The sequence below is a fragment of the Geotrypetes seraphini genome, chromosome 10 (genome assembly GCF_902459505.1).
Source record: "Geotrypetes seraphini chromosome 10, aGeoSer1.1, whole genome shotgun sequence".
NCBI classification, from domain to species: domain Eukaryota; kingdom Metazoa; phylum Chordata; class Amphibia; order Gymnophiona; family Dermophiidae; genus Geotrypetes; species Geotrypetes seraphini.
Window position 1 is genome coordinate 29553407 of NC_047093.1, and position 12323 is coordinate 29565729.

The 12323-nt window shown below is 41.9% G+C and overlaps 1 protein-coding gene across 4 annotated transcripts in view; it reads left to right on the forward strand.

Moving 5' to 3' along the window:
* LLGL2 (LLGL scribble cell polarity complex component 2) overlaps window positions 1–12323 on the forward strand; it is a 121204-nt gene that overhangs the window by 42517 nt on the left and 66364 nt on the right. For all 4 annotated transcript variants that reach the window (XM_033961151.1, XM_033961150.1, XM_033961153.1 and 1 more), the window contains one exon: window positions 1473–1570. In XM_033961151.1, coding sequence (XP_033817042.1) covers window positions 1473–1570 — 98 coding nt within the window. The remainder of the gene's footprint in view (window positions 1–1472; window positions 1571–12323) is intronic.

Below are 12323 nucleotides of genomic sequence, written 5' to 3' on the forward strand. Positions count from 1 at the left end.
TCTATGTTGTATGTGATAATCGCAGGGAAACAAGATCTTATGTATGTGACATGGAAACCACATAGTTATATGCGGTATATAAATTTTTAAATAAATAAATAACAATTGAAAAGGCGTGGCTAGATCCAAATCCCTCCCCCCCACTTCCGTATTCCTCCAGCTTGTGTCCCATGTGCCACTTACTGCTGTAAACAGCTGGAACCAAAAGGGCCACCCTGTGTAAAGGGACTGACATTCTCATTCATCCTGCTGCTTTTTCAGAGGCAAATTCAGTTTGTTTCTTTGCCAATATAACTGAGAAGGAATCTTGTACTCCCCTCTCTTGTGGGTGAAAGCATGAGATCTACTTTTGCCCAGTCTGAAAGTCATTGGAAGGGTCATCTAAGAGGAAGCAGAATAAAAGTAACTGCAGATCTCTGTTTCTGGTATAATGTTGTAAAGATGGATTTATGTACGTGTGATACAGTGTATCATGTGAGGTAGCACAAGTTGCATTATTTATTCGGCCTCTTTATGTATCTGATAGCCTGGAGAAATTGAAAGCACACTCTAGTCAGTACAGAGATAGATATATTGTGGGTGTTTGCAACTCAGGAGAAACACGATCAAAATAGAAAGCAAATACATTGGTATTTCACAGTGCTGACACTAAAGCCAGGCTAGAATTCTTTGATATCAAATGGAAGATTTTAATTGTGAGCTATTTTACTGCAATTTTATTGATTTCTGGCATTAGGAAATATTTTGGCTTTTTGGAAATCAATATGAGGCCAAATAAATTGTTTGTTGGAAAATCCAGTGGCATTGTCCTATAATACTGTGTTATTTGGCATGCCAATGAGGGCTAAAAGCCAAATATTACCTAAGAACAGGCTTCTACTTATTATGACAGGGGTCGCCATACAACAAATTACGAGCAATTGGAAAAATTGGAAGAGGCTTAACTATTGTTTTTGGTGGAATTCCTCGTGTCATAATATGTATAAAATGGAAAGAACATTAGCCACTCAGAAAGAGAATTTCAAGAAATTTCAGGAGACTTGGGAGCCATTAACAATATTGTAATGTCTAAATATTCTTTTTTTCCCTTTATGAATGCACATCCGGGAGGGGAGAGGAGGGGGGGGGGGGTTGGTATGATAATGAATTTTGGTATGGGATTCATGATAGATATTTTAGGTGCTGGAAATGGTGATTGATTAGGGGGGAGGGGGGATAAATTCTGATGTGGATATTAATAGAATTTTAAGTGTGGTATTTGAGTATAAAATGTTGTATTTACTGTTACACTTATTGTAAGTTTTAAAAAGAATAAAGAATTGGGGGAAAAAAAGGAATTATTTATGTTGAATTTGAAAGCTGTTCATTTGAGATGGGATGGTGAGATTTTGGTGCATTTATTACCTGTGATTCTCAGAATGTGAAATAATCCAACAAGTGATTTTACGATTAATTTATTTCCCTTTCCTCAGACTGTAGAGCATGGCTTCCCGCACCAGCCCAGTGCATTGGGCTATAGCCCTTCCCTCCATCTCATGGCCATTGGAACCCGGTCAGGAGCCATCAAATTGTATCCTTTTTATGTCTTTGAGAAAAACATGCTTCATTTTCCTGGCATTAACATGTTCCTTCGTACCTGGGTCCTTCTGCAGTAGTGCTGGATAAATGGAGCCTCTGGGGGGGAAAAAAGTGAACTAGAATGAAACCCTTTTCAGAAATAAAGCTTAACAAATAGAAGCAAACTTAAAAACAGCAAATATAGACCCTACAACCTATCCAGTTTGCCCAGAAAGTTGGATTGCACCCTTTATTGGACAAACATAATGTCTTTGAGCAGTCGGATTGAGAAGTCCATTGTTACGAGGTATAATTTACAGTACTTGTGATTTGTCTTTAAAGGTATACTTAAGCCTCATTATCTTCACATCCTCTTTGGCTGTCCCACATTTTCTTGAATTCACCTGCAGTCCGTGTTTCCACTGCCTCCACTGGGAGGCCGTTCAAAGCACCCACCACCCTTTCCATACAGAAATATTTCCTTAGATTGCACCCGAGTCTATCCCCTTTCACTTCCATTCTATGCTCACCCCCTTCCACAGCTTCCTTTCAGTTAAAAGTGATTTGTCTCCTGTGCATTTATGCCAGTGTATCGCAAACCGCGTGCCACAGCACAGTGGTGTGCATCGGCAAGATTCCAGGTGTGTCGCAAGAAGCACGTCATATAGGCGAGTCAGCTGGCACCTCGCCTACTCTCTGCACCTCCCCACCGACGTAGTCATTTTAGGGTTAAGAAGCTCGGGCCCCCCCCCCCCCCCCCCGGTCTGAAGGGCCTCCGCACACGTGCGGACGTCGGCGCGATGACACCGCACACGCACGTGACTTTATCGTGTCGTCGTCTGCACATGTGCAGAGACCCTCCAGCTACGGTCCCGAGTTCGGTGTGCTGTGACCTGGAAAAGTTTATGAGACACTGATTTATGCCGCGGAGGAATCTAAATGTCTATATCGTATTTCCCCTCTCCTGCCTTTCTTCCAAAGTGTTTGACAGAGACCACCGACTGTTTTACTAGCTGCCTTCTGGACTGGCTCCATCTTGTTTTACATCTTTTTGAAGGTCTCCAGAATTGTACACGGTACTCTAAATGAGGTCTCACCAGACACATAATAATAATAATAACAGTTTATATACCGCAGGACCGTGAAATTCTATGCGGTTTACAATGATTAGAAATGTTACAGATTGAGTGAATAAACAAAGTACAGATTTAGCGACAGGTGGTTCTTGTGCTTGGTTGTTAAGGACTGAGATTGAATAGGTTGGTTTCCTAAGTATTTCAGGAATAGATGTGTTTTCAGGCGTTTCCTGAATTCTTCATAGGTAGTAGGCACGAGCAGTTGTTCCAGGTCTTTACCCCATAATGCTACTTGATGTGCGAGAAGATGTTGATGATGACTTTTAAATTTACAATCTCTAACCGGTGGAGAAACGAAGTTCAGGTGTGAGCTTCGCGTGTGTCTATTGGTTGAGAAAGAGAAAAGGTCTGTTATGTATTTAGGGGCTAAGCCATAGAGTACCTTGAAGCAAAAACAACCAAACTTGAATTTCACACGTGCCTCCATCGGTAGCCAGTGTAAAAGTCGATAAGAAGGTGTCACATGATCAAACTTCTTCAGTCCACAAAGTAGTCTAACCGCTGTATTTTGAACTAGTTGCAATCACCTATCACTTCCTTTTTACCTTCTGGCTATTCTTCTCCCTGTGCATCCAAGTATCATTCTGACTCTGGTTGTCGCCCTTTCTACCTGTTTGTCCACCTTAAGATCATCAGATATGATCACCCCCAAGTCCTTCTCTTTTGTTCACAGAACATCCCCCCCCCCCCCAATATTGTACCTCTCTCTTGGGTTTTTGCAGTCCAAATACATGACCTCATTTTATCAGCACTTCCAAAAAACCTGTCCAATATAAGGCGCCTTTTAACCTATATAGACCTCCGTATTGCAGCCCAGGAACCAATTAATCACTGGGTATGTAGGCACTCACTTCTTCGTGGGTCTCTCAAATACTTTATTTTCTTATTAAATTGTCCAATCTTAAAGCTTTCACATATAATATTATCTTCACTTAAACATTAAGTTTAAATGTATTAAGCTTTATGTTGGCGAGGGCACCTTCCAGCTTTTTTCGCCTCCAAGGCTTTCTCAAGGAAACGTCCCCTGCAGAGGAAAACAGTGACAGCATAACATAACTTAAAGTTCCTTAACGTAGAACAAAATCTTTTCCAGAGAAAGGAAAATGGTAAAACCAGAGGACATAATTTGAGGTTGAGGGGTGGTAGATTCAGGGGCAATGTTAGGAAATTCTACTTTACGGAGAGGGTGGTGGATGCCTGGAATGCGCTCCCGAGAGAGGTGGTGGAGAGTAAAACTGTGACTGAGTTCAAAGAAGCGTGGGATGAACACAGAAGATTTAGAATCAGAAAATAATATTAAATATTGAACTAAGGCCAGTTACTGGGCAGACTTGCAGGTCTGTGTCTGTGTATGGCCGTATGGAAGAGGATGGGCAGGGGAGGGCTTCAATGGCTGGGAGGGTTTAGATGGGCTGGAGTAAGTCTTAACAGAGATTTCGGCAGTTGGAAGCACAGTACCGGGTAAAGCTTTGGATTCTCGCCCAGAAATAGCTAAGAAAAAAATAAAAAAAATAAAATTGAATCAGGTTGGGCAGACTGGATGGACCATTCGGGTCTTTATCTGCCGTCATCTACTATGTTACTATGTTTGACTGGTATCACGTTATAACATAATATTCTCACCCTATTTAACCCGCTCATCTCTTCAACCTTATATCTTCTTCAGGTGCATTTGATCTTAATGTTTAAGTGAAGATAATATTATAAAATTATGTAAAAGCTTTAAAACTGGGCAATTTAATAAGAAAATAACAGAGTATTTCAGAGACCCATGAAGAAGGGAGTGCCTATATACCCAGTGGTAAATTGGTTCCTGGGCTGCACGACTGAGGTCTGTGTAGGTTAAAAGGCATCTTATATTGGACAGGTTTTTGGAAGTGCTGAATCCTAGTTTTGAGGTCCAGTTGTTACTAGTGAACCAGCGAGAGCCATTGTTGAATGAGCATTGACCTAATTTTTTAACATTAAATCTTAACCGCCAATTCTACGCGGTCAGGTTTTTAATAGATTCCTTTTCTATATTATCCACACCTTCCTTGGTCCCCATTGCGAATTTGAATATTGTCTGAAAAGGGTTGAGCTTTATCCTACAGCCTTTTTGCAAAATCACAAAAATGTTATAAAGAGCCGAAGCAAGGAGTGATCCCTGAGGCACACCAAAGTGATGTCTTTATCCTCCATGAATGCCAGTTACCACTGTTCTTTTTTTTTTTCACCTCCCTCTTAAGCAATTTCTTACCTCCTTAGTCACTTAGGGGCAGATTCTACAAATGGCGCCAGTCGTGTGTCAGTCATGCAACGGTGCCGTTTGTAGAATCGCGACTGCCATGAAAGGTAAGTGCTGAAAACGTAGGCCATGGTTTTAAACACCTACATTTCCAGTATCTACCTTTAAAGTGAATTGTGGCTAGAGAGGTGCTTAAGGGCTTTCTGGCGCAAACCAAACCTACAGTGCCCTTAGGTGCCTCTCTAGCTGTGATTCTGGTGCCATTTGGGGAGGTGCCTTCAGACAGGGCAGGATTAACCAATAGGCCAAGTAGGCACGTGCCTAGGGCCCGAAATGATCAGGGGGGCCCGATGAAGGAGGGCATCAACATTGTTTTTTCCAAACGGCGATGGACCCTTCCAGCATCGATCGGCAATGCAGCCCCCCCCCCCAATCGACGGAAAGTAAGACAAGCAAGCAACGCGGGTAAGAAAGGCAACGGGAACTGTAATTGTGCAAGCGGTGCTGCTTGCCCAAAGCTTCACTCTGACGCAGCTTCCTGTTTCCGTCTGGGTGCATGGTGGGGTGGGGCGGGGCATGGGGGCCCAGTATACTTGTGTGCCTAGGGGCCCTCGATGAATTAATCCTGCCCTGCCTTCAGGCGCCTACTTTTAAAAAAAATTTTAACGGTTTTTAATGGGGATTTGATCGGCTCAGTCGATTACTGCCTACATTAAACCAATTTAGTTAGGCGGCAGTAGGCACCCTACCACTGCCCAACTAATGGCGCCATTTTGAGAATCAGGCCCTTAGGGTCTATGTCAAGGTGCTCTGTTTTATTTATAAGCTGCCTGTGTATGAGCAGAGCCATGTCAAAGGTTTTGCTGAGATCTAAATGCAATAAGTCTAGTGCTCTCCCTCAAACAAACATTCTAGTCATCCAGTTAAACAAAGTGATCGGATTCATCTGACAAGACCTGCCTATAATAAAAACCCTTGTGCTTGGATTCAGCAATTCACTATATTTCAGGAACTGCACTATCCTCTGTTTTAGCAGCATTTCTATTTGTTTGTTCTCCATAGAGGTCAGAGCTATATTTTTAATGGGAAAATACGTAGCTTTTTTAATGTTTTGCATAGATTAATTTTTGTTCTTAAATTTTATAGATATGTGCAATCTTAAAATTGTTGGTTCCTGAGGCTGAGTTGAAGAGATGTCTATGTAGGCAGATATGCTGGCAAAATCAATTCATAAGCTATTTTTAAAATAGAAAAAAAGTATTAAAACTTTATACTTGTATGCTTGGGAAGGCTGGTAAGAGTGAATCATTCCTGCTACTCCGAGAAATAGGGGCGTAGTTTAGAGAATGAGTTATATCCAGAAGCTAGAAACCAGACTGTTCCGTGGGAGTAGGTGGAAGAAAGGTTAAAGAGAGTACAGTATCTCTGAGTGTCAGGATTTTAACAATACAAATAAAACAGCAAATGAACACAGCCAAAGGGGTCAGTTTGTATGTGGTAGGAGAAGTGGAGGTGATTATTAAAGCTGCAATTTCTCCTACTCTTCTATAAAAATTAATTTTGCAGAGTATCTGGAGGAATGAGAGATACTATTTTTTTCCAGTATTATTTTTGCAAGTGAAATTCCAAATAGACAATTAACTGAGCCCAGATAAATGGCTAGATAATAATTGCCAGCACCTTTTTAGTTGACTTGCTGCTCCTCCATCATGCCTAAGCCACAGTCCCTAGTGTGATTTTAGGAGTTCATTGCAGGAGACACATGCAAAGAGGAGCAAGTCGCCATCCCCGTGGATAATTGTGGGAAATCATCCATGAGTCATTTTGTCTGCAGTTTTTCCGTGTTTCCCTTAGAGATGTGAGAAGGGACAAATTTTGGTGGTGCTATAGAGCACTTGTTCTTCAATCACCGGTCCGTGGACCGGTGCCGGTCCACAGAAATTTCCTGTCGGTCCACAGGGCCAGCACGTGCATCAGGCCCAAAACAGTGTTCTTCAACCGCCAGTCCACGGTGCAATCGATGCGGCGTTATCTTCGAACCAGCTCCCTCTTCCTCACTGATTCAGTGCACAAAGCCACGGGTAGTGGCTCCTACACGCGTCCTGCGCCTGAACCGGAGCCTCTCTTGACGTTGCAACATCAGAGGGAAGGCTTCCAGATGAGGCACGCAAGGAGCTGCTGCCCGCAGCTTTGTGCACTGCATCAAGTGAGGAAGAGGGAGCCGGCCTGAAGATAACACCGGGGCAGCATAAAATGGCCAGGCGGGAGCAGGCCAGAAGGTAAGCCATAGCATGGAGGGAGGGAGACAACAAAGGTAGGGGGGAATGATTTTATTTTTGAATTTAGTGATTGAATTATGTCAGTTTTGAGAATTTACATCTGCTGTCAGTGTGCTTTGTGTAGTTTAATTTTGTGGTTAACCATTATGTGTTGTTAATAAGATTATATTGTGTATCTGTGAAAAATGAATGGAAAAAATAGTGTTACAATTAGTACTATTATGGGGGCGGGGTCTGGGGTGAAGACTGAGTAGAGATGGGCGGGGTCTGCCCCACGACTTAGCCCAGTGTTCTTCAACCGCCGATCCATGGACCGATGCCGGTCCACAGAATAATTCTTTTATTTCTGCCGGTCCATAGGTGTAAAAAGGTTGAAAAACACTGCTATAGAGAAAGAAATAGCAGGTTTTAGCAATCTGTTGGATATGTGTAGGGAAAGAGAGAGGAGTCAAAAATGACCCCTTAGTTACAAGTTAGCAAGACAGTAAGGATGTGAGTGTTAACCCCAGAAATAGAGAATGGGGGAAAATAAGAAGCTCAGTCTTGGCCTTTGTCGGATTCTAATTTAGCTGCCACAATGCAGTAAGCTGTAAAGAAACACTGACCAAGTTTCAAGTTTGATTTAATTGCATAATCCAAATCCAATGCGATTTACATAAGTTAAAAGTTAGGTTAAAATAAAAGACAAACAAACATGGCAATTAATACTAATTACAATAATACATTTTGGGAAATGGAAGGCAGACAACAATTGTCTTAAATATAATTCTAAAAAATAATAAAAAATGGAAGGTCAAGTGACACAAAAGGTTAGGGAACAAATACCTGCTTATTTTTTTTTTTTTTTTTCCTAGATCGTCTTCCTAGACTATTGTAACTTATAATGAATCCATTAGAAAGCATCCTTAAATAGCCAACTTTTTAGGAGACTTTTAAATTTGCTAAGTAATTTTTCTTCTCTTATACTGAGTGGGAGTGAATTGAGGGGCTGTAACAGAAAAGATCATATCTCTCCTTGAATATATAAATTTTAATGAAGGAACTACTAGTAAAGATTTTTCTTCAGATCTTAAAGATTTTACGGGAGTATACGGTATTAAATATCTTTCTAAATATGTGGGGGCTTTGTTTACAAGTATTTTATGTGCGAGTAATGCTATTTTGTATGTGATTCTGTAGTTTACTGGTAGCCAAAGTTTGTCCTTTAGAAGTGGAGTTACATGATCAAATTTTGAAGAATTTGCATTCTGTGTATTTCTTTTAAAGTGGACCCAACCGGCAGTGGCAGCTGATTTTCCTTGGTCGTGCTTTTTACCTCTGTAGGCCCTAGCTAATGATCTCCAGCTTTCCCTTACTAGTCATCTGTTGACTTTGCTCACCGGCTTTTCTCAACCATCTGTCTTCTAGTTATATATTAAACGGGCAACCCATGACAGATAATGTGGAAAAAGCTTTTGAATTTGGGTGTGTGTGGACTCTGAGAGCCTTCTATTTCTTTCAGGGAGTGAAGAACATAAGAACATAAGAAGTTGCCTCCACTGGGTCAGACCAGAGGTCCATCCCGCCCAGCGGTCCGCTCCCGCGGCGGCCCATCAGGTCCGCGACCTGTGAAGTGGTTACTGACCACTTCTATAACCTACCTCAAGTTCTATCTGTACCCCTCTATCCCCTTATCCTCCAGGAACCTATCCAAACCTTCCTTGAACCCCTGTACAGAGTTCTGGCTTATCACCTCCTCCGGAAGCTTGTTCCATGTGTCCACCACCCTCTGGGTAAAAAAGAACTTCCTAGCATTTGTTCTAAACCTGTCCCCTTTCAATTTCTCCGAGTGACCCCTAGTGCTTGTGGCTCCCCACAGTTTGAAGAATCTGTTCTTATTCACTTTCTCTATGCCCTTTAGGATTTTGAAGGTTTCTATCATGTCCCCTCTAAGTCTCCTCTTCTCCAGAGAGAACAGCCCCAGCGTTTTTAACCTGTCAGCGTAAGAGAAATTTCCCATACCTTTTATCAGTTTAGTCGCCCTCCTCTGCACTCCTTCGAGTACCGCCATGTCCTTTCTGAGGTACGGCGACCAGTATTGAACACAGTACTCCAGGTGCGGGCGCACCATTGCGCGATACAGCGGCATGATGACTTCCTTCGTCCTGGTTGTGATACCCTTTTTGATGATGGGAGGGTGAATTGCAAGGGGTGGGGGTCTACCAGACACTAAGGGCTCCTTTTACTAAGCTGCGTTAGGGCATTAACACGCGGAATAGCGTGTGCTGGATGCTAACGCCAGCATTGAGCTGGCCTTGGTTCTAGCCGCATAGCGCGAGGTTAGCGCGCTCTAATCTGCGTGCGCTAAAAACGCTAGCGCACCTTAGTAGAAGGAGCCCTAAGTGAGTTTAACCAGGCACTCTCCAATAATCAGACAGATGCTTGGTTAAACTTGGTGTATAAAGTAAGGACTACTTTTTTTTTTTTCTGTCCAAATTTTCTGTGCTTACCTAGCTGGTTGCTTTCCTAGCGGTTTCCGCTAACTGGCTAGGCTCATATTTCACCCTGTGTCTGCCCCTCCCCATCCCTAGCCTTGCTGGTTACGTGTTGGCTGTTCAGCAGCAATACCCATGACATCCTGTTTGGTAGCGCTATAGAAATAATTAATAGTAGTAGTAGATTCATGTTTTCCCCTATTTGGTTTTCTGTTTTGTACTTAGCTGAGTATCTTATTAAAAGTATTAATTCACATATCTTGCTGTGGAAACAATTTGCATGCCTGCATTAGAGAACTGAAATGTGAGTTGAGTTTTCATTGTTTCTCTTCGCTTCCTTTATGTGTGGGATGCACATCTATTAATGCACATTGATTTATTGCAAACTAAGACCTTTGAGGGTGTTATAAAGTTCTATTGCACATTCCATTTTAAATGGAATATGTGAAATGAACTGAAAAAGGAACTCGGAGTGCATATCCCTTACTTATAGTGTGTGTGTGTGTGTGTGTATGTGTGCACGCGTGCTGGTACACAAAAGCAGGGTCATCTTTAAGATGTATGCATGTATGTGCGTGTACACTAGTACTCAAAAGCAGGACCGTTTTTTAAAAATGGAGTGTCTACGGAGGGACTCGCACCTACAGTAGCCACACACCTTGCAACTGGCTACAAATTCTGTGACAGAGCAGCTTTGCAAATATTATACCAGTCCTTAAACATTACTTGGGAAAAGAGCAAGGAGGATTGTTAACAAATCTCTACATAGAAATTGCATATTCACAAAATACTTCACCAGGGGTGCATATGCAAAATAAGAGAAGTCTTAGCAAGTACTGAATGAATGATCACTTAAAACCCCAAGAAGCTGGACTCTGCCTGCAGGAAAGCACTGGAAAATAGTAACCTAATTGCATTTCCTCCTGTGTAAAATACAAAGATATTGGAAATGCTGCACATTCAGATGCCCAAAGCTGATATGTTCAAATCAAATCCAAAATTAAAAATGTATTTTCTATTTCTTCATCATCTGGGCAGATCAGCTTTTTTACCTCATGTTTCCCACATTTTGCAAGAGTTGAGCTGTTATGTACTGCCTGCAGCAGGCACTTGCATATTCTCCTGTATGTAAACAGAGATCTGCAGAGTTTCTCCTATGGGCATAAGAATAGAGAGCTGAACGGGGACGATGGGAATTCCGTGGGGTTGGAGGCAGCTCGAGCCGAAAGGCTTGTCGTCTTTTTTTCCTGCCTGCAGCACGTGCACGTAGCCAACTGGAAGTCTTCCCTCAAAGTCAGAGCTGACATCAGAGGGAGGGCTTCGCGTCAGTCACGTGCAGAGTAGCAGGCATTGCAGAAGAAATGTTGGGCATGGGGTTGGTGGGCAGGGGCGAAAGATGCTGCACATGGTCCGGGGGATGAGAGAGGGATAAATGCTGGACCATGGTAGGAGGAACCAATGGACAGCAACAGAAGAATTTACAGAAGATGGGAAAGCGGAAAAAAGAAACTGGGACCATCTTGATGGAAAAATAAATCTCCAGACAACAAAGGTAAAAAAACGGAATTTATTGACTAAAATATGTTAGCTTTGGGAAATGTATATAGCAGATGTCTTTGTATTGTGTTCAAAAGAAAAGGAAATGCATTTCTGGTTTTATTTCTACAGTGTTGAAGTACTTGCTGACCCTTGCTATGACTTTATCTTTAATTTCATGTTCCCAATAACTTTTTACAAAACTGCTCACACTGCAAATCCTTTATTGTTTGTATAGGGAGGAAGTAAAAGATCTAACAAAACACATATCCTCTCTATGGCAATTAGGACGTGGTCCACTGTGAATAATATATTTCTAAAACTACTAACTCAATAAATAATATAATGTGAAGGAGTAGATTCAGTATCAGGGTCTCGGCCATAAAAGGGGAAAGACATTTGGAGTTTTTTATGCGGTTCTTAAGGATCAACAAACCACTGGACTACTTTTACATTGTATTGCACTCATTACTGTGTACAAATCGTGCTCAAATCAATTTGGTGATAGTGTAACCACTTCCTATACTTATATTGCCCAAGTCCAAAAAAATGAATGCAATCTTCACAAATTCAATGAAGTAAATATGAAAAGGCTTATTTGTATATCCTGTGAGAACAATCCCCTCTCCCCAATAAATTTTAGTCACTCTACATAATTTTTACATTAGTGTCAGTGAATTACAATATAAATATACAGTATGTATGATGCAGTCCATCTTCAAGTCCCTAGCTTTGATGTCCTAGTTACCTTTGGTGATTTGTTTATGTTGGATTTAGCTCATACCTTTTTTACTAGTAGCTCAAAGTGAGCTACATTCAGGTACACTAGATATTTCCCTGTCCCTGAAGGGCTCACAATCTAATTTTGTATCTGTGGCAATGGTTAAGCAACTTGTCCAAGATCACAAGGAGCAGCAGTGAGATTTGAACCAGGCTTCCCCGATTGTCCAGTGCTCTAACCACTAGGTGCTACTCTACATCTTCAATTCAAGATATAATAGCTGCAAGAACATAAGAATTGCTGCTGTTGGGTCAGACCAGTGGTCCATCGTGCCCAGCAGTCTGTTCACGCGGCGGCCCTTGGTCAAAGACCAACGACCGAACTGAGACTAGC